We start from the raw sequence: 26883 nt of genomic DNA, 5'->3' as shown, positions 1-26883 counted from the left end.
ATAATAAACAATTCCACTCAATGAAAAACTAAGCATTGCCAATAAAATTGATTCTGCTTCTTGATATTAAAGCAAAAATGAGTAATTTCTTAAGTTAACAAGATTATATAAAAAGCTAAGACACAAAATAGAACCAGGACAAGGGTCAAAAGTTCATTTCTAGAATATTTTAATTTGTCAACAAGATACGGTATATTACTAAAGTTATAATAGAGAATGTGGCAAGCATAAAGTAGACCAGGGTTTTCCATGGGGGAATTCCATTATCATAGACTCAGATGAAGATGAACATGTTTACCTCCATTAATAATGTTCCTAATATTTATTCTGTACTCACAGGGAAATATTAACTGTATTACATTGTTTACAAAATCAGTGTCCCTAGTCAGGTAAACAGTGAACTTGATTTTGGACAGGGTTAAAATACAAATGTATATGACATAATCATTAAGAAAGGTCAACAGATAATAGAAATTAAATATACAAAATAATAATTGCCCAATTACAATACAAGGTTACCCTCCCAAGCCCTCCCAGGAAGAGCCTGCACATCTGCACAAGTAGTGACAGATGAATTGATGGGATTTGGCTCCAATCAAGGAAAGAAAATTCTTTGACTCAGCCAGCAGATCACATTTGGCACATCTGCTGGTAAAACAAGCCTGGAAGTGCTGGATTTCGAAGGTAGCGGATGTTCTCCTAATAAATATAATTATGATCATGTAAGCATTATTGAAGAAACATATTTTACTTCAAAAATTTATTACTTAATTATTGTCTTTCAGATGCTTTGGAAGAAGCCAATGAAAAAATTGTTGAATTTGCCATTGGAGGAATCTGTAATGCTTGCCTTGGTATGTATTTAATAGTGCTGGTAATTTACATATCAGGAATATTTGTTAATATTTAGGGCAATATGATATATGGTATCATAACAAGAGATATAACAAAAGAAGTAAATGCAGTGACCTAATTTTAACACTTGCAAGTAGATCAAGACTCACAGACTAGTTTAACTTTTTAAAAAAACTTTGAAGTATTTTTGTGCACACAATTCCATGACTGTAAGCGACATAAAAGTTGACTCTTGTTTTTCAGAATGTATTTTTGCAGAAAAATGAAATTATTAGTTTCGTCATAGTGTAGATGCATATCTCTGTACATCCATCCATCCACATCCATTCATCTGTCCATCCATCCATCCATCCGTCCATCCACATCCATCCGCATCCATTCATCCATCCATCCATCCACATCCATCAATCCATCCATCCATCTCCATCCACAGCCATTCATGCATCCATCCATCCATCTATCCATCCACATCCATTCATCCATCCATATCCATCCGCATCCATTCATCCATCCTTCCATCCATCCATCCATCCACATCCATTCATCCATCCATATCCATCCGCATCCATTCATCCATCCATCCATCCATCTATCCATCCATCCATCCATCCATCCTTCCATCCATCCATCCATCCTCATCCATCCATCCATCCATCCATTTCTTGTAAACATGATCTTGTTACTGTTCATAATACAGCAGTTAAACTTGGCAGGAGATTTTTCTGCTGGGTGTAAATTTGCATTAATGTTCTGATAGTCCCTCTCTTCCATTTGGGATGCTCTTTTTTCCTCTGTTGATTATGCTATTAATTTTCTTTTGGTGCAGTTCTTAAATTACTCAAGACATAGTTTTGGTATTTTGTTCACAGTCGACCCCAGGGGATTGGGTGGGGTTGAGAGCAGAAGGGGTCAGAAAATAGGACATCACTAAGACATGTTGTCATGGGTGTCAAAATATTGAAGATCATTGAGAATACTTGTGAATGGAATGAATTTAATTGTCTCTTTCACCACTGGGACCCAAAGGGCTGGTTATAAAGGTTAGGAAAAGAAGATGTTGTTACTTAACCATTTTGTCATGTATATTAAATTGATGGCTATTGAAATCTTTGTAAATGTTACAATTTGTTTGCTGTTCATGATTGAGCTTTCAAACTTAGTGACTTATTAAGTTTGCTATTTTCAGTCCTTTTGTTGCAGTTGTAAAATAGCACAAGAGGTAAGTATGTTAATTTATTATGGACTTTGAGGGTCCCTTGGGTATTGGGTCCAGATGGTTAATAATAAGATATCACCAAATCATGTCTTCATAGGAGTAAGATTAAAGGTTTTTATTAGTACTTTAGCATGGAAAGAATTTGTCTTCAAAAAATGACAGAAAATGTATGTGTGTGTGTGTGTGTGATTTGGATTTTTAACATAGCTTTAAAAACTGTTCAGTAATATCACTAAGAAAACCTAAAGAATGTGTTACCTTGCTACAGATGTTATAAATAGTGACATTTATTAGATATTTTTTATAATAACTGTTGTAAAGGGAGCCATAGCAGAAGGGCATGTCATATGTAGAATGGAAATTGGGTTCTGGCCCTTGAGCAACTTTCCAGGGATAGGGTAGGGAGAAAGAATGGGGTTTTGTGTATAAGTATGGATTTCCAACTGAAAGCCATCAAAGTTGCAATACCTAAGGTTCCGTTCATTTAAAAAAAGAAAGCATGTTTTAATATCAGTAATATTACCTGTTACTATTGCATAGTTGGTACTTTTGTGCAAGGTCTCTATGACAAAGATTCCAGAGTACTGGATCACCCCTGACACACCCAACACATACATTCCCACGCATAGTGCCCCTTCATTTTTTTGACAGTCAACTTTGCTATAATGTTTACATTGAAGAAATTTTGCCATCATTTAGTGGGTCAACAAGTGCATTTGTTTTATAAACCTTTGGATCAATTTTGTTTCCTCAGTTAATTTAAGCTGTCATGAAAATTATTAGCATTTGTTCTGTACATGTGTAAGTATTTATTTTTTATTTTTTCCTTTATGCAGGGCTTTAGTGATTCAAATTTGTGAATTTTTCTAGCTAAGGGTAGGTATTTTGTTTAATTTTCATATATTACTGTCTACTGACTCTCCTTGATCCATTTAATTGTTCATTATTAATCATTGTAATTCACATTACCTATGTGGGTCTCCAAGTGGCCGAGTGGTCTAAAGCGCTGTCTGTTACAAATCACTGCCATCTCACCTCTGTCTGTGTGGGTTAGAGTCTCGGATTCGGCTAATGTGGGTATGTGAGAAAGCTTGCCAGTAGCTTCTCGTGGGTTGGTGGTTCTTTCCGGGGTTTTCCCCGGGTTCTTCCTCCACCATTAATACTGGCCGCCATGTATAGCCTATCACGTGCTGAAAAATGGCATTAAACCCTACAACAACAACAACACATTACCTATGTTGTGACTATTGCTATTATTATAGGTGGTAAGCAGGTCACACACCACTTTTTTACCTTCATAACACGTGCTCAGTTATTGAAAACAGGTTCTTTCTCAATATTAGCTTAACATTGCTTTTCTTGATTTTTTTTCATTTATTGTTGGCAATTGTACATTCTGTTTTTTTTGTGTGCTAATTTAGTAGTCCCTAGCTTTCGTTTGATTTGATTATCTTTGTTTTTCTTATACTGAGCTTAACATTACATCCTTTTTTCATTCAAACTTGCGAAAACACCAGTCTAAGGTGACATCTTTTAGCATAAATTTAGTCTACATATTACCTTGTGTTTAATTTTAGTTGTTTAGAAGTTTTCTTTTGTTTAAAAATCATTCAACTTATATCTACAGGAACAATATCTAAGTAGGGTGTAGGTAGGTGTGATCACAGGAAATCTCCCCGGGACATATCCCCACTTGCTTTTTTTTGCACATGCTACAAGAGGTCAAATGTTTTTTATGCAGCCTGTAGTAGATGAGGCCTTGTATCTCAGCAAGCATAGACTTACCTATAAAGCAAGCATAGACTTACCTATAAAGCAAGCATAGACTTACCTATAAAGCAAGCATAGACTTACCTATAAAGCAAGCAAGAAGGGTCTTTCTCGTCATTTGAGTGAGTCCCTCAGGTCTCAGAGAAGGATTACCTAAGTCTCTTCATAGATTCTATGGGTTAGTGGGCCCTCACCCAAAATAAGGTCATAAATAGCAGAAGAGTGAGTTCAACCTTCCCGTTATGGATAAGTAACACCCTTCCTATTTGTGAAGGCAGAGAGGGAGGAGTAACACCTCTCTTTTCCACTAAGACAGGAGAGAGCTCAGATATAAGTCTATCAGATCTTTGGAAGAGTATTTCTGAGTTACCTGATAGGTCCTTGTAGTTAACATTCAGCGAGCACTAGATACCGTTCATTTGAGTTCCTTCAGTACAGGGATCAGGATTGGGCTGATCCCCCCCCCCCATATTGCAGTTTCGTCTGATGTGAGACTGGGAATCAGGTGACAGACACGATATTAGGAAAGGGGATTAGATGGGCATCACCCCTTCCCAAATATCTGTACATCTTTATGGGAATTTTGGACTAGTACTTCAGGGAAGCGATTGCTGCATTCCCTTCATACAACCATGATCTTCTGGTCCTTGGCCGCATGGTAGTGAGATCATTGCCATGAACCTACATTATCTTATGAAATTGGATCAGACAGTGAGGGGAAGGACCTTCTTCCAAATGCTCTAGGTTGGTGAAGTGTTGCCCTCACCCACCAGAATAGTCCACTAATCCCATATGAAACATTACCAGTTCAACTTCCTCTTGCCCCCAAATCGTTTCAGAGGCTTGGTCTGGTACCTGCTTTGGTTTCAGGATCTTCCTCCTTTAGTGAGGTCACCCATATTCTTCCACCAGTTTAATCTGGTGTGATTAAGAAAAGAGATTCACTCTCTTCATGAGAAGGGTGCAGTGGAGAGGGTGTTAATCAACTGTCTCCCAGGGGGAAAGTTTCATCTAATTATCGTCCATTCCTCCATAAACAGAATTTTGCAGAATGAACCTTTTGAGATGGACACAGTCAGGAATGCCATAAAACCTGGTCTCCATTGATCTTCAGGATACATTCCTTCACATTTCTATCTTTCCTCCACATAGGAAGTGCATCCAGTTTTGCTTTGTTGGGAAGGTTCTCCAGTTTCAATTCAAGCTCTGTCACTCAGCCTAACCTCTGCCTGGGTGTATACCAGGATCATGGAAGTAGTTGCATCCAATTTAAAGTCACTATGTAGCTGAGTCCTCCACTATTTCAGTGATTGGTTGATCCACAATGGATGGTTAGAATCCCTTAGGCTGGATCTGTCTTGCTTTTGGTCCATAGTGACCAGGCTGGATCTTTCACCCAACTTCAAAAATTCAGAGCTGACTCCATCTGAAGATTAATCAGAACTAGAGGATTAGTCCATGTTTTTTGGAACTGTGTAGACATGACCATGTACCAGTCGGCAGCATTGAGAGCAAAGAACACATTGTTGGCTAATCATTTTCTTTCTTTGCTGGGGACCTTGAACGCTGTAGCAGACCTGGTTCCTCTAGGTGCAATGCACTTATGTCATCTTCTGTTTCTCCTTTCAGCAGTTCAGAAACTGCACAGGGACCCCCTTAATGCAACAATTTCTCCCAGTTGGGATTTCTACAATCATTGGATTTGGTAGCCAGTCCTCATGCACTCCTATCTGTTTACAGATGTGAAAGATTCGGGTGGAGATTTTTGGCTGGAGCCAGAATAAATGATTCTTGAGGGTTTGTGGTCCTGGGAAGAATTTATTCTCCACATCAACAGTTCAATGAGGGCAGTGGTTTTAGATCTTCAGAGTTTTGCCAACAAAAGAGGTCACTGCATGATTGTCTCCTGCAACAACACATCAGTGGTAGTATGTCTCAGGAGACAAAGAGACACACATGTACATTCTGTCTGCATGGAGGTTTGGAGCGTCCTTCCCTGGACAACTTCAGAAGGAATTACACTCCATATATATCACATTCCCAGCAAAAATAATTCTTTGATAAACAGTCTGTCAAGGAAAGGGATGACAGTCATCAGAGAATGGTCTCTCCATCAAGGCATAGCAGACTTCATATTCCAATTTGGGGGACTTGTTTACCAGAAAGCTTACAAATAAACTCTTCTTTTATGTTTCCCCATTCCCCAATAAGAGGGCCTGAACATCTCAACCCAAAGTTGGATTGCTTGTTTGCTTACACCTTCCCATGATTCAGGATGATCCAATGGGGACTTCACAAAGTAAGGAACTCCACTGCTGTGCACATTGTGATACCCTCACTGTAGCCACAGTGATCCGATCTTCTCAGTCTGCTGTTGGACCATCCCAGGATGTTCCTTCAGAGGGAGGACCTGCTGTCACAAAACAGGGGCTTTCTCTTATGAATGAACCCACAAACTTAGAACATCTCAAATGATCTCTCTGCAAAGAGTAGTTTTCAAATACGGTTGCCATAATGATCTACATTTAAAGTCTGTGATGCCAGATGAAGCATCTTTTGTGATTGGTGAAGTAGATAACATGCAAGTCATAACTGTTCTGTGAGTTCAGTAGCTGACTTTCTTCTATTCCATTTAGAAACGTAGAAATGCTCAGTTTATACTATCAAGGGCTATAGGTCAGCCTTATCTTGAATTTTAAATTTTACAAAAAGCCTGGCAATCAGGATGGACTCTTTCTTAGCAGTCCTGATAAGGCATTTGAAGCTGTAAAGACCAGTGTCTTTCTCGATTATGCCTGAATGGAATCTTTCTTGTGCATAGATGCAATTTATAATTTTCTTATCATTTTATTGTGAACTCCTTGAAATGAAAGTACCCTGGCATAAAGTTTTAAGAACTGACTTTCTTGGGTACCATGTATGTTTAAAGAGAAAAGCCCTTACCAACGATACACTTGGTTTAATATGGAGAGAGAGAGACAACTCTGGGTTTACTGATTCTTGAATTTAGGAGTAAATGTACTACATATCAACTTGATTTATATAAAGAAGTCTGTCTTCATTTTTCTTGACTTTATTTGACTTCCACAGATATACTTATTATGAATCCATTCACACTAATATTTGTATAGAATAAATGGGATTATAATGATCATAAAAAATCAAAAATTGCTAGTACCCACCTCCAGCTGTCATTATTTTAAAAAATTCCCTTGATGTCATGTGCCTTCACTTATGCTGCAGTCACTGTTGATGGATTCCACTGCTCATAAGTTATAGAGGGAGAGTTGCATGCATGCATGCATTTATTTTCATCACTTATTATGTAACCAGAGTTTTTTAAAATTTATCTTGTCAGACAAGCAGAACAAAGAGTACATCCTGAAGAATGATGGAGTAAGGCTGGTCACAAGATGTCTTTCAAGGTTTGGTATCCTCTTTCTTAACAAAATGATCTCCTTTCCATTTTACCTCACAAGGAATGATGAAAAAGCAAGTTATAGCATGATAGATTGGAAACCATTCCATGTCCACTCTGGTGATATGTGTATGAAACCATTCCATGTCCACTCTGGTCATATGTGTATGAAACCATTCCATGTCCACTCTGGTCAAATGTGTATGGCCTTAACTGTTCTGATGATGCCTGAAGTACTGCTTTACAAAAAATTCAATGTAAATTCCATCATCATTTGATCACTACGCTGTGGAAAACTAACATTAGAGTAAGGACCACTAGACTTGTAAAAAGATAAGGCAGCTTACTGATTACATGAGAGAGGTACCCCACCTTGTTGATACCCTCTGACTTTACTATACTTACTCACAAATGATTTCTCTTTGGTTGCACTACTTTCCCTTCCTAGTCAGTAAATTCCAGATCATTTCTCCTGTGTATGTACAGTACGAGTGCACATTTCCTGTACATCTGCTATATGTGAGGCTAGACAAATGTGAAGTATTCAAAAGAATCTTTTTTGGGGGTGGCTGGAGATCTCAGCCCATAACAAAGTCAACCCATTACAGATTTGGCCCACATAAATTTAATTAATAGATCTCACCATTGCGTACTCGGCCCATTACAGTGTTGGGCCACAACAAAGTCAGCTTTACCTTTCATCTTGTATATCTTCGTAAGACTTGTTATTGAACAAAAAATAGCAAACAATTGTCTGTTTTGGACAAAAGTTTGTATTTTTGTAATCTTGTATGGCTTTGTAACACCTGATGTTATTGAACAAGAAATATTTAAATGTAACATGTTATTTTGCTGTCTAATCAGTTAATCATTAATGATTAATTTGCTGTCTAATTGATCATTTATGATTATGCAAACTTTATGAGTTGGATTAGCTGTGAGGAGAACAGCCACCTTCTTTTGTAAATGGGTGCTTTGAGTAAAAACAAAATTAAAAAGGTATTGGCATTTGATCTTTGCATCAACCTATATATGACCATTGTTGATACAAGATTCATGGTGTACAGAATTCCCTTCTGTGTAACTGGAATCAGATTCACACGTGTCAACACATGTTTACAATCACAAGTAATAGAGTAGACATGTGCTTCCTTCAACTCAATTTAGCAATTAACAGCACCAGGACAGGAATCTTCGCTAGCCAAGGTTCTGATATGTTAACCTTTCTACACCTTGCTGAATCGATCAGATATTTTAGTGCATTGTCCTAGCGACATCTTTCATAAGTTGCCTTCCTTAGTATATAATGCCAACTAACCAGTAGCATGTAACATCAGTGCATTGTACATTATGCAAAAAGGTAGAGGCAATTGATGCCCATGGTATACTTTGTAAGTTTAACATTGAAAGTATAACCACATACTAGAAAGATGCCATTCCAGGTATGTGTCAGGGAAAGGATGTGTGTATGCAGTAGCATATTGCTTATTTATGAGTCCATTCCAGTTGTGAGTGCCCTTTTGTCTGGATTATGTTGGAACAGTACTTGTTGACTTGCTGTTACATCTATTGAAATTCACAGACCCAAAGCACTGAAATATCTCATTGATCCACTAAGGTGCAGATAGGTTAACATATCGGAACCTTGGCTAGTGAAGATGTAGGCCAAGAACAGTTTCAACATGTTGATTATGCAGTTTGTAAGTTAATTAATCTGGAATTCTGATTTTTTTCCACAATATTTCTATTGCAAAATAAATGACCATCGAAAGAAATGTACAAGGAATAAAAAATTTAATGACCATTGAATAAAGAACATAACATCCATATTACAGTTATACAAATAATGGGCCAAAAGGCCAAGTATGTAATGGGCTTAGTACATTATGGGCTGAGTACATTATGGAATGAGTACATTATGGGCTGAGTACTTTATGGGATGAGTACATTATGGGCTGATTTGGGTAGACCAAGTTCATTATACGTGGAGAACATTAATGGCTCAATTCTGCTATGGGCTGAGTAATCCTGGAACCTTTTTTAATCTGTTATTGGTTTTTATTACACACTAATCAAACAATGATGTAGCCTGTGTCAATTCTTTCGCAAGAAATGAAAAGTGTATAAAGTATGTCCAAGATATACTGTATGTTAAGTTCTCTGATCTGAATTTCATTAAACTCAACATGAGAATATAAAAATGTTCAGTCTTTAAAATTCAAATGAAATGAAAAGTGAGGTCAGTATTTTAATGTTAACCCCCCAAAAGAACATGTTTGAAATCATGTTTCATGCAATTGTCCTTCAAATAATCAGCATTCAAAATCTGGGCATAGGTTTCTTGGAAAGTTTAAATGTTTTATGAAAGAGGGACGTGGCCCCAGTTTCACTAAACATAACCAAATTTATTTGGGAATCCTCAGATTAGGATTTTTAAAAGAGTCTGTCTTATTGCTTAATTATTAACAATGATTTGTTTTGTCAAAGAACATTTGATGAATTATTTTCCTTGCATCAGGGCAGCATCTTTTAATGCTGGCTGTCTTTCAGACACAAAAGGTTTTAAGACATGCATCAGGCATTAAAATACAATCATAAAATCTTGATTTCCTGACCTTTGAAGAACTCCTCAACTCATTATACAAGTTTAAAAGGTTTTCTTGTCTCAAATGTTTAATAAAAATTTAATTTTTGTCATCCTTCCCACTATCTCTACGACAGAGAAAAATATTGATATTGTTGGAAGTATCATAAACCTGATATTGTAAAATCTCAGTTCGATGAGAAATTTTGCAGTTTTTTTGGGAAACTAGGACCTAGATATGCATTCTGAAGCTACAATTCTGAACAACTACAATTATTTGTTCATTCACACACAATGTAGTTTGCTTATATTGCTGTTCATTTTGATCATTACTTGGAAGGCAGAAAAGAAATAGAGATACTGGTGACCAGGGAGATATTTGCTTTTTTAAATCCAAAACCATGTAAGCCTTTCAAATCTGTCATGAATGCACATGATGTTTAAACTTTATGTATATTTATATTGTGTGCTTAATTTTTGTCCATGACTGAGGGTTGTGGGTTTTTTGCCTATATGACTTTTGTCATGGTTCTAAGAAGTAAACAAGATCTATACTAAATTTTTAGTTCAAGGTCATTCTTGCTTACAGTTAAACTAAGATTTTTCGTTTTAAATCTATTGCATAGTTGGGCGAGTGCATATTTGTATTAATAGAGGATTGGTAAACAATTATTCATTCCTGTTTTATATATAAATCTTTTGGAATCTATGGACAAAATTTGTAGTTGTGTTAAGATATAATTCTAGAAGAATTTATTAAAATTATTCATTGGAACTGCTAAGTGCTCATTGTGATTTGGGACTAAAACACTACTTTCATATTTTGGGTGACTTAATTGTAAGTATCTCTTAAATTTTCACTTTGTAACTTATGGAAATAATTTATTTGCTAATTTTAATAAATTGGTTTTGATTATTTGTGTTACATAGTTTAAGACCTAGAGTCAACACTCTAATATTACATTACAGTATATAAAAAATAGCCAACTTTGTTCAGTTTCTTAATTAATTTATTTACTATTCACTGCGCATCACATCTCCCTGATCTTTTGCAATCCATCAAGGATGAGATGTTATTCCTTGTCAGTTTTAAAGGTCTAACGTAAATAGATTCTGTAAGCATTAGTGTATTATGCACACCCATCTGTGTGCAAGATATAGCCAGATCTGACATTACAATATATAATTATTGCCTGTCTTTTGAGACTTTATGAAAAATCTAATGCATATGTCATGTTTCTCAAAAGCTCTGTCCAAGGATGACATGTCATATGTTATAGAAAACTGCTATATTAGACTGAAGAAAAGCAGAATTACAAGAATAAAATAAAATGGCAGAATTGGAATCATTTTGTTTTGTGTGGTGAAACACCATTTTTTGTACCTGTGGTTTAAACACTTGTAGGAAAATGTGATTATTTACTTGAGAGTAATATTACATAATGTTTTGGGTACATGAGGATCACGTTATGTGCTCTTCAGGTAATATCTGCGGAAATGGACATCTTTCAAGGAAATACAGTGTGATGTAAAATGTTGTGTAAAATGTTGATGTAAAATGTTGTGTATGAATTTAAACCAAATGCATTCTAAAACTAGAGTATAATAAAGTGCATCAACTGATCAGGGTCTATGCTTTTTGGTTTAAATCATGAATATTGAAGTTGACAATTTGCCAGCATATTATATGAAAGCAGACCTGACTGAACAGCAGAGTCACCAATTTGCCAACACTTTATGTAAAGGCAGACCTAGCTCTTTGTAGCTCACATTTGGATCAACATCACTGATGGACACTTAAAGGAACAATAATGTTGTTCTTTATGACAAGTGTCCCTCACATAGAAATTAAAATTCTGTATAAAAATTAAAAATAAAATAATGATAATTTATTGATGTTGCCCATCTGTCAGTAATATGGATATGTCCACTAAGAGAGATTTCATTGTACATGCAGTTTGTTTGAATAATAAACTTCAACTTGTTCAGTGGTGTTTTGATATTCCACCCAGTAATGACGATTCATTCTTTCAATAAGTAATTTTAATAACTTGGATCAGGCCGACCCAAGTCAACTGCCTTGGTGTGACCTTGGGAAAAGCACTTGGGTAACTCACATCTCCTGTGCTTGATATAATAATAATAATATATATAATATAATATAATTATATAATATGTATATGATATAATATATGATATAATATAATTATATGTTAGCAGCACTTTATAAACCAATTTTAAACAAACTTCATCTATATTCTGTTTCAGTCTTTCAAGTCAGGTGGTTTCTTATAACATGTTTGTGCAAGATTACTATTTTTCAACGTCAAAATGCAGAAGGTTTAAGAAGGGAAATTATGCAATATTGTTATAAATGTATTTGTTTCCTTATTAATAGAACTTGTAATATCACAATCATTTCATCTCAGGATAATTTTATAGATAAAAGATATATATGTATCATAAAACATTTGGAATTATATTTGAAGATCATGTGTACATGTAGGTTAGCGTATGAATTGCAAAATTAATAAGGTAATACTTTTATTTATCCTGTCAGTAAGATAACTTGACATGTCCATTATTTCAGACTTGCTTCAAAGGTAACATTAGAACTGCACAGTTAACTATGAACACTTATCCTCTGAATGAATTTGCTGTTTTGATTTAGGTAAAATTGGAATTTATATGTACCAGTGAATGAAATTCAAGAACAAATTGACTCATCCAGAAACAAAAATAGATTTTTTTAAAAGACAGAGCCAAAACTCGTCATTCACTGATGACATATTGAGATTAACTGGATAAACTAAGTTTAACAACCTGCATAACAGTGAACAGGTGATGATTTGGTGTGGGTTTTAGTCAAGTAATGTCCAAAAAACCATCAGATCTGGAAAACTATAATCAGTTACTAAAGACAAAGGCAAATATCTCATTAACCCTTGGCATTATGGATCGACTCAAAGACAAACAACATCCTCAACCACTGCAGTTAAGCCATTTCAAAAGAGTTCTCATTAGGGCATTATGGGTGGCATTGTGGTTTTTCATGAAAGATAAATAAACAGCACAAACTTTAGAACTATGTATATCTGTGATGGCTCCTATTAATGAAGTAATGGTTAATCATAATGGGGACTTACAGGACTTCGGCTGTGCAAATAATTGTTAATGACATTTACTTTACAACGGTGTATGTTAGGTAGCATTGACTTTACAACGGTGTATGTTAGGTAGCATTTACTTTACAACGGTGTATGTTAGGTAGCATTTACTTTACAACGGTGTGTGTTAGGTAGCATTTACTTTACAACAGTGTATGTTAGGTAGCATTTACTTTACAACGGTGTATGTTAGGTAGCATTTACTTTACAACGGTGTATGTTAGGTAGCATTTACTTTACAACGGTGTGTGTTAGGTAGCATTTACTTTACAATGGTGTATGTTAGGTAGCATTTACTTTACAACGGTGTATGTTAGGTAGCATTTACTTTACAATGGTGTATGTTAGGTAGCATTTACTTTACAACGGTGTGTGTTAGGTAGCATTTACTTTACAACGGTGTGTGTTAGGTAGCATTTACTTTACAACGGTGTGTGTTAGGTAGCATTTACTTTACAATGGTGTATGTTAGGTAGCATTTACTTTACAATGGTGTATGTTAGGTAGCATTTATTTTACAACGGTGTATGTTAGGTAGCATTTACTTTACAACGGTGTGTGTTAGGTAGCATTTACTTTACAATGGTGTATGTTAGGTAGCATTTACTTTCCAACGGTGTATGTTAGGTAGCATTGACTTTACAACAGTGTATGTTAGGTAGCATTGACTTTACAACGGTGTGTGTTAGGTAGCATTGACTTTACAACGGTGTATGTTAGGTAGCATTGACTTTACAACGGTGTATGTTAGGTAGCATTGACTTTACAACGGTGTATGTTAGGTAGCATTGACTTTACAACGGTGTATGTTAGGTAGCATTGACTTTACAACGGTGTGTGTTAGGTAGCATTTACTTTCCAACGGTGTATGTTAGGTAGCATTTACTTTACAACGGTGTATGTTAGGTAGCATTTACTTTACAACGGTGTATGTTAGGTAGCATTTACTTTACAACAGTGTATGTTATGTAGCATTTACTTTACAACGGTGTGTGTTAGGTAGCATTTACTTTACAACGGTGTATGTTAGGTAACATTTACTTTACAACGGTGTGTGTTAGGTAGCATTTACTTTACAACGGTGTATGTTAGGTAGTATTTACTTTACAACGGTGTATGTTAGGTAGCATTTACTTTACAACGGTGTATGTTAGGTAGCATTTACTTTACAATGGTGTATGTTAGGTAGCATTTACTTTACAATGGTGTATGTTAGGTAGCATTTACTTTACAACGGTGTGTGTTAGGTAGCATTTACTTTACAACGGTGTGTGTTAGGTAGCATTTACTTTACAACGGTGTGTGTTAGGTAGCATTTACTTTACAACGGTGTATGTTAGGTAGCATTTACTTTCCAACGGTGTGTGTTAGGTAGCATTTACTTTACAACGGTGTATGTTAGGTAGCATTTACTTTACAACGGTGTATGTTAGGTAGCATTTACTTTACAACGGTGTGTGTTAGGTAGCATTTACTTTACAACGGTGTATGTTAGGTAGCATTTACTTTCCAACGGTGTATGTTAGGTAGCATTTACTTTACAACGGTGTATGTTAGGTAGCATATGACAGTAACCTGCATCACCTATAGATATTAGGAACTGTTAGCCAGACTGGACTGTTCATTTTTTATATATCACAGACACTCTCATAAATGGACTAAATGAAGATCAATGGTATTTATGTTTTTGCAATGTTGTTTTAGAAGAATCTGCACTTTGCAGACATTCCAAAGCAATCGTGTTTATAACATGTTCATTGTTTTGTGAAACAGTTGTTCATAGCAGTGTCAAAATACATTTTTTGCTAGAAAATCATTGTTGCTTGTCTCATTGTGCAGGCAGTCACTGACAACAGTGCATTTATATAATAATAAAATTGATTCTTGAATTAAGCATTTCTTTTCCTCATAACCATCTGTTTGTTTGTCCATCCATCAATCACACATTGGTCTAAGGTGCTTGCCTTTACAGATCCCTGACATCTCACCTCTGTGTTCGTGCATTCAGATCTTGGATCAGACATTATGGGTTTGTGAGAATGCTTGCCAGTAGCTTCCCTTGGATCAGTGGCTTTTCCTGGGGTCCTCCTGGGAACTTCATCCACCAAAGAAACTGACCACCACAGTTAGTCTAATATGATTAAAAACATGGTGTTTGACTCATAAAACCAAACCAAAATCACACAATCTTGTAAATACATCCAGTCACCCTGTTTTTGTTTGGATTGCCATGGAATTTGGTAAATAATAATGTCATCACCTTAAGATTATACATAATTTTATAGAGTTACTGCCCCTTTTTGAATTGCAGCTGAATGCAGTGTATGACAGATTCTTGTGAATGCAACTAGTCTGACATTTTGAAATATATGAATGTTATGGTCATCACCTGAAGATGGGCATGTCAACAAATCACATTAGTTCCACATTTGTTGTTGGACTTATTGCCCTTTTTTTTAGTCTTAAAACTGAATTCAGTGTATAGTGGAATTTTGTGAACTCGTATAGTCTCAGTTTTTAATTTAATACTATGAAACTTGATATATACTGTATTATCACTAATTTTAATGGGGTACCTATTTTTTTTATTTCATTGTTACCTGAAAGTGTGAATTTAAAGACCCAACAAAAAAAAAAATATATGAATTAGCCCTGTTCCCTTTCTTACTGTGTCGCATTCCTAGAGATCAACACAGCTGTTTAGTAAATTAACATCATTTCTGTAATTGGGTAATACATTATTAGCTTTTACATGCTTGCTTTATTCTACCAATTTTAAGAAAAAGAATTATAATGTCTTTTTATACACAAATGATTGTCAAGCAAATAATCCTGAAAAATTATTGAATCAAAGCTGTGGAAAATTATGTCCAGTCTTTTAGCATTTTCAAATGAACCTCAATTATCCATTCAGTTGGATTAATTGATTAGGTTTTTGGTCTGTTAATACACTACACTGATCTTTACCAATGACATCTTTCTTTTTCCCGTTTAGAATACATTCTTTGGAAATATGATTTTAATTTGTCTTTGTGGTCTTTACTTACTGTAAAGTCTGGTAGGTGAAGTTGGTTTATACATGAGGCAATTCCATTGTTTTTCAATTTAGTTAGCATCTTTGCAATTTGATGGACTCAGCACACACATCAGCTGTTGACACTGCATACTATCTGCATTTAGCAAGCTGCAGCTGTTCCTGTGTTTGGTTCACACATGTATTGATAATGTTATCCAAACTGACAGAGATTTACGTTGAATTTTACCTCTTTCGTCACTGTCTTAACTTTCTGGTCGTCAGACTGTACTAATGATGCATCTTTATGGAAATTATTTTAAGGAAGAGATCATACACATGTACTTCAGTAACCTATTAGTCTATTGTTGATTTCTGCTTAGGAGCCCTTTGATGTGGAGTGAAGTGACAGGTGTTTGTGTTCATACAGGTGATAGTGTTGTTTGAACCATTGAAGCAGCTACCATTTCTTGTTTACGTAGTTTTTCTCTTTTATTGTCCTTTTTTGGATGTTTGAAGAGGTTAATCTATGAAATTAAATACGTACAAATATGCAAAACCATGAAGTTGAACAGCCATGAAAATTGAGAGCCATGTGAATAAATTATACCACCTTATTATGGTCATCATTGGAATATAAACAAATCACTATGTTCCTGCAATTTTTCTTGGCATTTTCACCTTCCTGACTTGAAGCTGTAAATTTTTTTAAATTGCTTTGTTTCCTCAATTTTCATTAGGGGCCCCAAGTGGCCAAGTGGTCTAAAGCGCTCTCCGTTATGGATCACTGCCATCTCACCTCTGTCTGCCTAGGTTCGAGTCTCGGAATCGGCCAATGTGGGTATGTGAGAAAGCTTGCCAGTAGCTTCTCGAGGGTCGTTTGTTCTTTCTAGGGGGTTTTCTGGGCTCTTCCTCCACCATTAATACTGGCCGCCATGTATAGCCTATCGTGTGCTGAAAAATGGCGTTAAACCCTACAACAACAACAACAACAACAACAACAATTTTCATTACAGTTATTGCCCTTTTTGTCTTGCAGCTGAATGCAGTGTGTGACAAAATTTTGTGAATGCAACTAACAGGTGTTTTTGTTGGAGTTATTTCCCATTGTGCCTTGGAGTCGGATGTTCTCAAAAACAGAATATTGTGAATGTGACTTATCTGATAATTTGATATAGATTACTATGAAACCTTATACATATTTTGGTTATCTAGAGAAACTGTTTTTACAAATTGTTGTCCTTCCCCACTTTTTATTAGAGATTCTGCCAGTTTTATCTTGATGTTGACAGAATCTTGGAAGTGTAATTGGTCTTGCATTTGTTTTGATGGCCTACTGTGAAACCTGGTCAACATTTTTCACATATTGATACATCACTGATTCTTGTAAGAGTAGTTGCCCTTTTTGACTTACTGCTGGAGCTGGATGCAGCATGTGACAGAAAAGTGCCACTACTCAGAGGATGGCTGTGAGATCAAGTATTATGTTCATTATTAGAAGATGTTCATTTTGTTGATTTCTATCAAGTATTTCAACTGCACTTGTTGGACTATAAATTCATCTCACCATAGGGAGAGGCATGTGTATATTTGCCTTTGCATATTGTTCATGATTCCTATAGGTAATTTAAATTGTCTTAGTTGTGAATTAAGTATTTAATTACTGATAGACTTTTGAAATTGTTTTATTTACAGTCCGAATGAAGAAACCGTGTTGTCTGCTACCACGACACTAATGTACTTGATGACTCCATCCTCTAAACAAGGTATGTTGATGAAAATTCAATGCATATATTGAATTCAGTACCGGTGAGTTTTATGAGACTTTTACCAACCATATGTAGCATTGCAAGTGATGGGTGTGTGTGTGTGATTTAGGTTTTTAATGTAGCTTTAACAGTTTTTCAGTCATATCGCTACGATGTAGGCAGTGTGACAGTTTATTGTTATGTCTAGCACTGGGGCATCGTGCCACAGGCATGTAGCATGATGTCCCCCCAGACACATTATCCTGACACCAGGCCGACCATAGTTTATTCTTTTTCTTTTCATTTGTTGATTTGCAAGTATACAGTGACATGTTTCTGCTGTAAATGCTTATATGTTACTGTCTGACATTATTACAATATTGTAAGTACAGTTTTCTTTTAATACCTCATCCTCATGTTTCTATGTTTGCAATATTATGCTTCATTAATCACATCAGCCACATAATAAAAGTAAATATTACACTATTGAAGAGAGCTTGAAATAAGCATAGGCTTGTTGCTCAGTCCTCTGTATCTGTTGATTGATTTTATGTACTTTCCATGATGACTTCAGCATAAAATACTATTTTTTTTATTACACACCAAATAATGGCACAAAATTCTGAGGAAGGTATGCTGATATATATATATATATATATATATATATATATATATATATATATATATATATATATATATATATATATATATATATATATATATATATATATATATATAATTTATTTTTCCTGACAGAAATCACATCATTACCAATTGTGGAGTGTATGTTAAGGTTCTCACAGTCCAAGAACAAGAAACTCAGTAACTTAGCTCAGGTATTCTTAGAGGTAAGATAATATAGGAATCATACAGTAATATAATATTTCCATAATTTTTAAATGGTACAAAATGTTTTGACCAGTCTTTATTTACATGTCTTGAAAGTTCCATAGAGGTGCCTTTTGATACTTAGAATGTTTTGTGTTCTAGCTTTTTATGTTACCTTGGAAAAAAGAAAAAAAAAAAAAAAGTATAGCATAGGTAGTATGTGGATTGTGAGTGCTGGATCATACTGCAAAAGGAATGTTTAAATAAGTGGAGGGCCAGGGAGACATGTTATATCTAGATGACTCTTGTTTGAAGACAGACATGTTTATTTTTTCTAAACGAACTTCATTTAAATAATTAGGTTCATTTAAAAAAGTTGATGGATTTCATTTAAATAATTAGGTTCTTTTCCATGACATGATAAAGTTCATTTAAATAATTAGGGTCATTTTCATGACATGATAAAGTTCGTTTAAATAATTAGGTTCATTTCCATGACATGATGAAGTTCATTTAAATAATTAGTTCATTTCCATGACATGATGGAATTCATTTAAATAATTAGGTTCATTTCCATGACATGATGAAGTTCATTTAAATAATTAGTTCATTTCCATGACATGATGGAATTCATTTAAATAATTAGTTCATTTCCATGACATGATGGAATTCATTTAAATAATTAGGTTCTTTTCCATGACATGATAAAGTTCATTTAAATAATTAGGGTCATTTTCATGACATGATAAAGTTCGTTTAAATAATTAGGTTCATTTCCATGACATGATGAAGTTCATTTAAATAATTAGTTCATTTCCATGACATGATGGAATTCATTTAAATAATTAGGTTCTTTTCCATGACATGATAAAGTTCATTTAAATAATTAGGGTCATTTTCATGACATGATAAAGTTCGTTTAAATAATTAGGTTCATTTCCATGACATGATGAAGTTCATTTAAATAGTTAGTTCATTTCCATGACATGATGAAGTTCATTTAAATAATTAGTTCATTTCCATGACATGATGGAATTCATTTAAATAATTAGGTCAAAGATTATAAAGATTATCACACTCAGACTCTCACTTAGCTTCAAATGTCTCATTAGTCCTTGGATTTTAAATCAAATATAAAAATGTTGATTTTCAGATTGAGTTTTAAAGATGCCAAACAGTACAATTGTCAAGGAATTGTTCCTAATTGTAATCTCATATTAGACCATTATGATCACTTATGTCAGATATAATTTCATGTAGTCATGCTGCAACTTTTGGTCACTGGTATATTCACATCGCATAAATGCTTGTAGTGTCTGATTATAATTTATTTGTGAAAGCATTCCAAAGTGCTGTTGAATACAGACCTGTAAATAATCATGTTGGCTTAGCATCAGAAAGAAAATTCAAGGGAAAAAAGTTAAACTGAAAGCAACTGATAATGATTATACTTTAATGAAAAGAACTATCATCAACATTTTAAATGGAAAACACAAGGCATCAGTACTGGATGAATATCATGCCTTGGCAATCCTACCATATCTATCAATGCTATTTTCTGCTTCTCATAATTTCTGCACAGATTTTATCCAATTATTTGGGACAGCATTTTTGCACTGTCACCAATAATCTCTAAATATAATATGTTATTCACAATTAGCATGTCCCATGATGGGAAATGTTACTACAGGAAGCACATTTCAACCCAAAACCAGTTTAAATCAATAACAGTTCAAATAAATTCTTGGAAAAACTTTCCAATATTCCTTTTATATGTTCATACTAAAGAATTCTTGAATCTGGTCTTCCAGTTTCACACCAGTAGGGGCTGGCACTCTTTAGTGTGAGTATTGACTTTAAGGCCTGTAAGTGTGAGTATTGACTATAAGGCATGTTAGTGTGAGTATTGACTTTAAGGCCTGTTAGTGTGAGTATTGACTATAAGGCCTGTTAGTGTGAGTATTGACTTTAAGGCCTGTTAGTGTGAGTATTGACTATAAGGCCTGTTAGTGTGAGTATTGACTTTAAGGTCTGTTCGTAAGATGTAGTAAATGAATCATATGGCCTTATGCCTGTTGTCTGTTCTTCATTATGTTTTGTCTGGCATCTGTCATATCTATCAATGTTTGCTATTTTCTGCTTTTCATAATCTCTGCACCAATTTTATACAGTTAATTTAGGGAGCATTTTTGCATTGTCACTCATAATTTCTTAATAAGATGTTATTCACAATCATATATGCTTGCAAATGTTATTTCAATCAGATTAGGTTGTATGCGTTATTTCAATCAGATATGGTTGTATATGTTATTTCAATCAGATATGGTTGTATATGTTATTTCAATCAGATATGGTTGTATATGTTATTTCAATCATATATGGTTGTATATGTTATTTCAATCAGATATGGTTGTATATGTTATTTCAATCATATATGGTTGTATATGTTATTACAATCACATATGGTTGTATATGTTATTTCAATCACATATGGTCGTATATGTTATTGCAATCATATATGGTTGTATATATTATTACAATCACATATGGTTGTATATGTTATTCCAATCATATATGGTTGTAGATGTTATTTCAATCATATATGGTTGTATGTGTTATTGCAATCATATATGGTTGTAGATGTTATTTCAATCATATATGGTTGTATATGTTATTGCAATCATATATGGTTGTATATGTTACAGACAGAAATGCCTATAAATGACTTGTCTTTAAAAAACCTGTGCAACAATACTTAATTCCATTTCATTAGCATCCTGTCATCAAGGTCTTTCCATTGTATAATTATGATGCCAAACTGCATTCAAATATGGTTGTTTTACACCACTTTTACTCAAACGCAACTCAAAAAATGTCACCGACAATTGAGAGACATCAATATGACAGCAGTACCATTCTTACTGGGCCAAATAATATTATACCAGGTCCAGGTAGAGCTGCGTTTAATAAGTATAAAAGGTGTGTTGTCTTCTTCTCATAAAGTGCCTGACTAATTAAGATCAAATGCAGCAGCACATGTTTCAAGTTGTCACTTGAATTCATTTTACATTTGTATTTTTCGTACTAAAGGATATTCCAGATCTCTCTTCAGAGATGATAATGCCACTTATTTTTGGTTTCTTTTGGGGGTATCACCAAAGCTTCTAGTAAAATTTGTACAGAAAAAGACAAATATGTTCAGAGCCAACCTGTACAGAAAAACATGTATTCCCCATCCCCCAAGGATACTGAAAATAAAAGTTTTGTAGCAGCTAGAGCTCTCTAAATGTGTAAATAATGTTGCTGTATTATCAACAATGGGCAGCACTGACAAAAAGATAAATATTTTCAAAAAACACTTTTTGTGTTTAAACCAGGTTTGACAGAGAGCAATTTAGTATGAAATGGAAAGCCTTTCAGATTTATATTTCAAGCAAAACAAAATTATTTAAAAAACTATGACACAAAAATAGAGCCAGGATGTAGGTCAAGAGTTCATTTCTAGAAAATGCTCCATTGAAAACAGATAAAATCTGTTCATAAAATTGTAATAGAGAGCACAGGAAACATCAAGTACAACAGGTTCTTCATGGGGAAATTCCAGTATCCTAAACCCACACTTAGAGAAGTATTAACTATGTATTATTTGTTTGCAAAAAAACATCAACTTGATTTTGAACAAGGTCAAGTCCAAAATACATTTCTAGACAACCTATAATAATGAAGAAAAAACTAGCAAATACAAATTAAATATACATACCAATATACACTGGTGCACATTGTCTGCAGTTAATTTTGGGTGGAAATGACAATAAAACATGTACACATTCAACTGATCTACATCATAGTTAATGCTCTTCAAACAATACTTTTTTATATCTTTGCTTATCTTCATCATCACTGTGAATTACTAGAAAATTCAAGGTGTTACCATATCATCAGTAGTCTTTAATCTTTATCCTCATAAGGAGCTAGGTTTTTTTGTTATTAGTAAAATTAAGACAATGCATTATGAGAATTCTTTCTGCCAGATTTTTCACTGTTTAGCAAAACCCTAAAAGAAATGGCAAATTTGTCATCTGCTACAAAAAAGGTGTTTTTAGATCCCTGTTAAAAATGACTTCTGAAGTAAATAAATGAACAATCATCATCAGATTTGATGGGGATCACACTGGCATTGAGATGTCTGGACATAGAACACCTGGCAACTGCTTTTACATTTACCTCAGCTTTGGGAGCAGTCTCGTGGTCACTTAGGTCTCTTGTTCTAAGTTCTTGCAACGGTGGCTACATTCTTCTTTTTGCATACTTGAATGAACTTTATGCTAGAAGGTTATGTTTTATTATGTCCCAGTTGATTATAATGAGTTTTGATCATGAAATTTAATAAACATTTTTATGCATGTCTGACAGTTTGTTCTAAAATATGTGGTATTATCTATATTTGTTCATTTTCATTGTAATGTAGGATTACTGCTCAGAAGAACAGATCCAAGAGGCAAGGAGAGTCCAGCAGGAGTTAATTAAAAGCTCAGCCCTAGAGAAGAATCAGTCTACTGAAACACACAAGCAGGCTACTGAAACACACAAGCAGGCTACTGAAACACACAAGCAGTCTACTGAAACACAAGCAGGCTACTGAAGCCCAGACTTTTTCATGAATGAAACTAAAAATGTAGAATAAGGAAAACAGGCTGTTGTGCATCCAGTCTAGTCCAGCACAGGGTTATTGTACCATACATGTGTATTCCACGAGCTGTCTCTTATTTCACTGGTGTGACTACCTCTGCCTGAGTCAGTAGATATATATGTACGTTTTTCAAAGAATGGTGCAACAGTCAAAATAAACCTGGTGGTATCTTCTCATCTTTGGAATAGGGCTACCCTAATGGCTTGTTAAATGTTTGGAATAGGGCTACCCTAATGGCTTGTTAAATGTTTGGAATAGGGCTACCTTAATGGCTTGTTAAAGGTTTGGAAAAGGGCTACCCTAATGGATTGTTAAATGTTTTGTAAATATATATCCTGAATGCTTAAGAGTACTTGCAAAATATAGGCAAACTACAAAATTTATCATCAGTGGAAACTGAAATCTTAAATTTCATGGTGCAAACTGATGATTATACCGCCCTTGTGTTTCACTTATTGGAACAAATAGGATACAGTACCATGCAGTAGAAGTTAGATTTGAAACAACAGAAAAAGAAATGTGGCTCAGACCATCCAACTAGAAAAGTAACTTGATTTAGCAAAACGTTTAGTGATCAGTTCACACTCACACTCACACACACACACACGCACACACAAACAAAAGTTGCATTATTTGTTTCATATGTTTTCATCTCACTTTTTCAACTCTTTTCTGTTGATTTCCAGCACCATTCATACATGTAGATTGCTAATTTAAAAGCTTTATTATGTCATTTGTGTTGAGTGTTTGTTTTGTATATGGGAATTGTTTCTTCCCATCACAATGAGTTTGATTATCTTGAAAAACAATTGATAACTGTTTTGCAACTGCACCATTACTAATTTGTATGGGTATATATATATATGGCCATTATAATTTCCCCCCATCAAAGTTCCTATGTAAATGTCATGTAATCAGTGGACACCTGTCTTCTGTGGTCATTGTCCAGGTGTTTCTTAACTAAGCAGTGGTTTCAGTCTGCCTTCTGTGGTCAGTGGAGCATATCAGCAGTGATTGCTCCAAGTATGTAAATTAAACTTCTCTTGTTTGATGAGCAAGGCACGGTATATGGTATGGCAAGGCATGGTATGTATAGAAGGATATTAAATGAATCAATATTTTAAGTGTTTCATATTTTGATTGTACTTTCCATAATGCTTGACATGTTTCCAGGATGTTATATCAAAGCTTACTCTGACGAAAAACAAATAATCTCCACGTAGAGGTACACTGCACTAGTGATATCCCATTAGATTTAGGTGCTCCTAACAGCAGCCCTTTATATTATCTAATCATCAATGGTCACAAACAAAAGTCAAATGTCTTTTGATCTTGGTGAGTTTGAGCAACTGCTTAATCCATTAATTGTTTAAAGTGTGAGCATCTATTATTATGCCTAATTATGCCTGCAACTCTAATAAAAAGTCAGTTGTCTGTTTCACAATTACAGGTAAGCTGTCAGTAAATCAGTAATTCTATTTAGGAGGCATTTTCTGCTGATTATGAGATAAAAGTGTTTACGTGTGTAAGAGAGAGCTAGATGTATGAATGAGTGCATGTACACAGTTGAAGTTTTCTTGATTTGATGAGGGTGTATTTATCAGATTGGTTTTGTAGAAAAGTCATTTACTGACAAACGCAAACATATGAAATAACAATAATGATAATAATACTACTAATAATAACGCTAATGCTATTCAGTTCATAGTACATGAATTTATTATGAACCAAGTTTGAGAGCTGAACCTGGCTTAAGAGGTCATCCATCTACAAAGGCCACTTTTCTTGTGGGTGGCTGCTGTAGACAGGTTTGATTGTATATATAATCAATGGAATTTTCAATACTGTTTTTCTCATCATATCAGCTCCAGCTTTATGTTTTCTTTTATAATAGACAAGAACAAATGCAAGACGTTCGAGTTCACCTGGCCATTCATTGTACATCAGTCTGCCATTCATTGTCTATTGTCAACACTTGCTTAGAGGCTTCATGTCTGATCAGATTTTTAGCAGATTTGGTATGTAAACCTATACAGTAAACCCATATAAGTAATCTTTTCCCTGAGATACCTCACAGGTGTCGAATTTGATTGACTCAAGATGAAATTTCCAATAGGAAATATTATAAAAGTTACTGGTTGCATTCCTTTAATCTCACATTTACAACAACCAAAAGCACCAAAATAAAACCTTTGTCAATAAATGCATTATTTATTAAGTTTCAAAGATAAAATGGGGAGCTGAATATTCATCCTAGTTGAACACATAAAAAGTGGCAGTTCCTGCTTGGAAGTCCATGCTGTGCATTCATATGTATACACAAATGATGCATGTCTAGGTCTATATTTTGCCTCTTTTGTGTTAATATCAATTTGCATAAGTGAGACGCTGGAATACATGTAAATTTGGAGTTTACTGTATCATCACAACCTTATCTGAGTTTGATTAGGAGTGACATCCAAGCATGTTAATGAGGTGATCTTGCATCTGATTGGCCATATGTTTGATCCGATTTTGACCAGATTTGGTATGCAAACACTGATCATCAAGACCTTGAATGAGTTCCATTATAAGCGACAGCGACACATAATAATGATGTGATCTTATATCTGTTTATCTGATATCATGAAAATTCTAGAGGTAATATATTTAATTAGATCTATAATGTCAAGCATCAGATGAATTCAACTTGTCAGTTGTATTCGACACTTAGGCAGAATAGTGTTTTCAAACATTGTAGGTAGATACGTTAATGGATCATAATTGCTTTGGCAAAAGCATGCCAGACAGCCTTTATCGCTTGTGGCTTAGTTTCCTAGACATTGTTGCATGTCTAACCTGCTTTCTTGCTAAAATGGCTTTGCCAAGCTTATGGAGTTTGTACTATATTGGTGAAGCAGGCGAGACAATATTCATCAATGGGAGTTTTCTTCAATGCAATATTTCACTTGCATCCTCTTTGTTTAGCAATATTTTTCTTATTATTTTCTTAAAGTAAAATGTATTTCCTTGTTGGACTATTTCTCAGCTTCCAGCAAGAAAGTTTACCTTAAAAAAATATAGTGTTCCTGCCATACACAATGTAAAGAAAGCTAACTTTTACCATTGATATCATGTCCCTTTTCAGCTTCCTACACATGCATGAAGTAGAGAGGGGGGTATTGGCAGAATTGTGCAAAACAGCAGTTTTAAATTAAAATGATCTAAATAGAAATGAATAATTTGATTAAAATAAATTGTCCATAAGTCAGAGATTGATTTATTATATCTGCATAGATACACCAGGGGAGGCAGGTCTACTTTTCAAATAGATTTGTAGAAATTTTCATTATTATTGTTAGCAGCTAAACCATGGATTACGCTTAAGAAAAATAAACTTTTCAAGTATAATCTGGTTATGTACATTCATCATTAATAACTGTTCCTTTGCAGAGTAGACACCATTGCATCTTGCAATGTGTACATTCACCTTTATCACTTATGTTAACAGCCATACAAGGTAATATGATTGTAGGGTCTACTTTTCTTACTAAACTGTCTACACTGTGTACTGTCCTAGTAAAGCAAGTGACACAGTATTGTTCAGAATTTCCT

General features: G+C 34.6%; 1 protein-coding gene across 5 annotated transcripts in view; it reads left to right on the top strand.

The window, feature by feature from the left end:
• The window catches only part of LOC149807301 (armadillo repeat-containing protein 7-like), a 41045-nt gene extending 14366 nt beyond the window's left edge, over window positions 1-26679 (top strand). For 2 of the 5 annotated variants that reach the window (XM_089965033.1, XM_089965004.1), the window contains 5 exons: window positions 786-854; window positions 7200-7266; window positions 17719-17789; window positions 18528-18619; window positions 23068-26679. In XM_089965033.1, coding sequence (XP_089821159.1) covers window positions 786-854; window positions 7200-7266; window positions 17719-17789; window positions 18528-18619; window positions 23068-23241 — 473 coding nt within the window. In that variant the 3' untranslated portion in view covers window positions 23242-26679. The remainder of the gene's footprint in view (window positions 1-785; window positions 855-7199; window positions 7267-17718; window positions 17790-18527; window positions 18620-23067) is intronic. The other 3 variants (XR_016422301.1, XM_089965024.1, XM_089965015.1) reach the window with 3 other exon arrangements.
• Window positions 26680-26883: the final 204 nt, after the last annotated feature.

Source organism: Sinohyriopsis cumingii, chromosome 1, assembly GCF_028554795.1.
Source record: "Sinohyriopsis cumingii isolate HCF-2022 chromosome 1, ASM2855479v2, whole genome shotgun sequence".
In the NCBI taxonomy this organism is placed as follows: Eukaryota; Metazoa; Mollusca; class Bivalvia; order Unionida; family Unionidae; genus Sinohyriopsis; species Sinohyriopsis cumingii.
The sequence above is the reverse complement of the archived record's forward strand: the minus strand, read 5'-3'. Positions and strand labels throughout refer to the sequence as shown.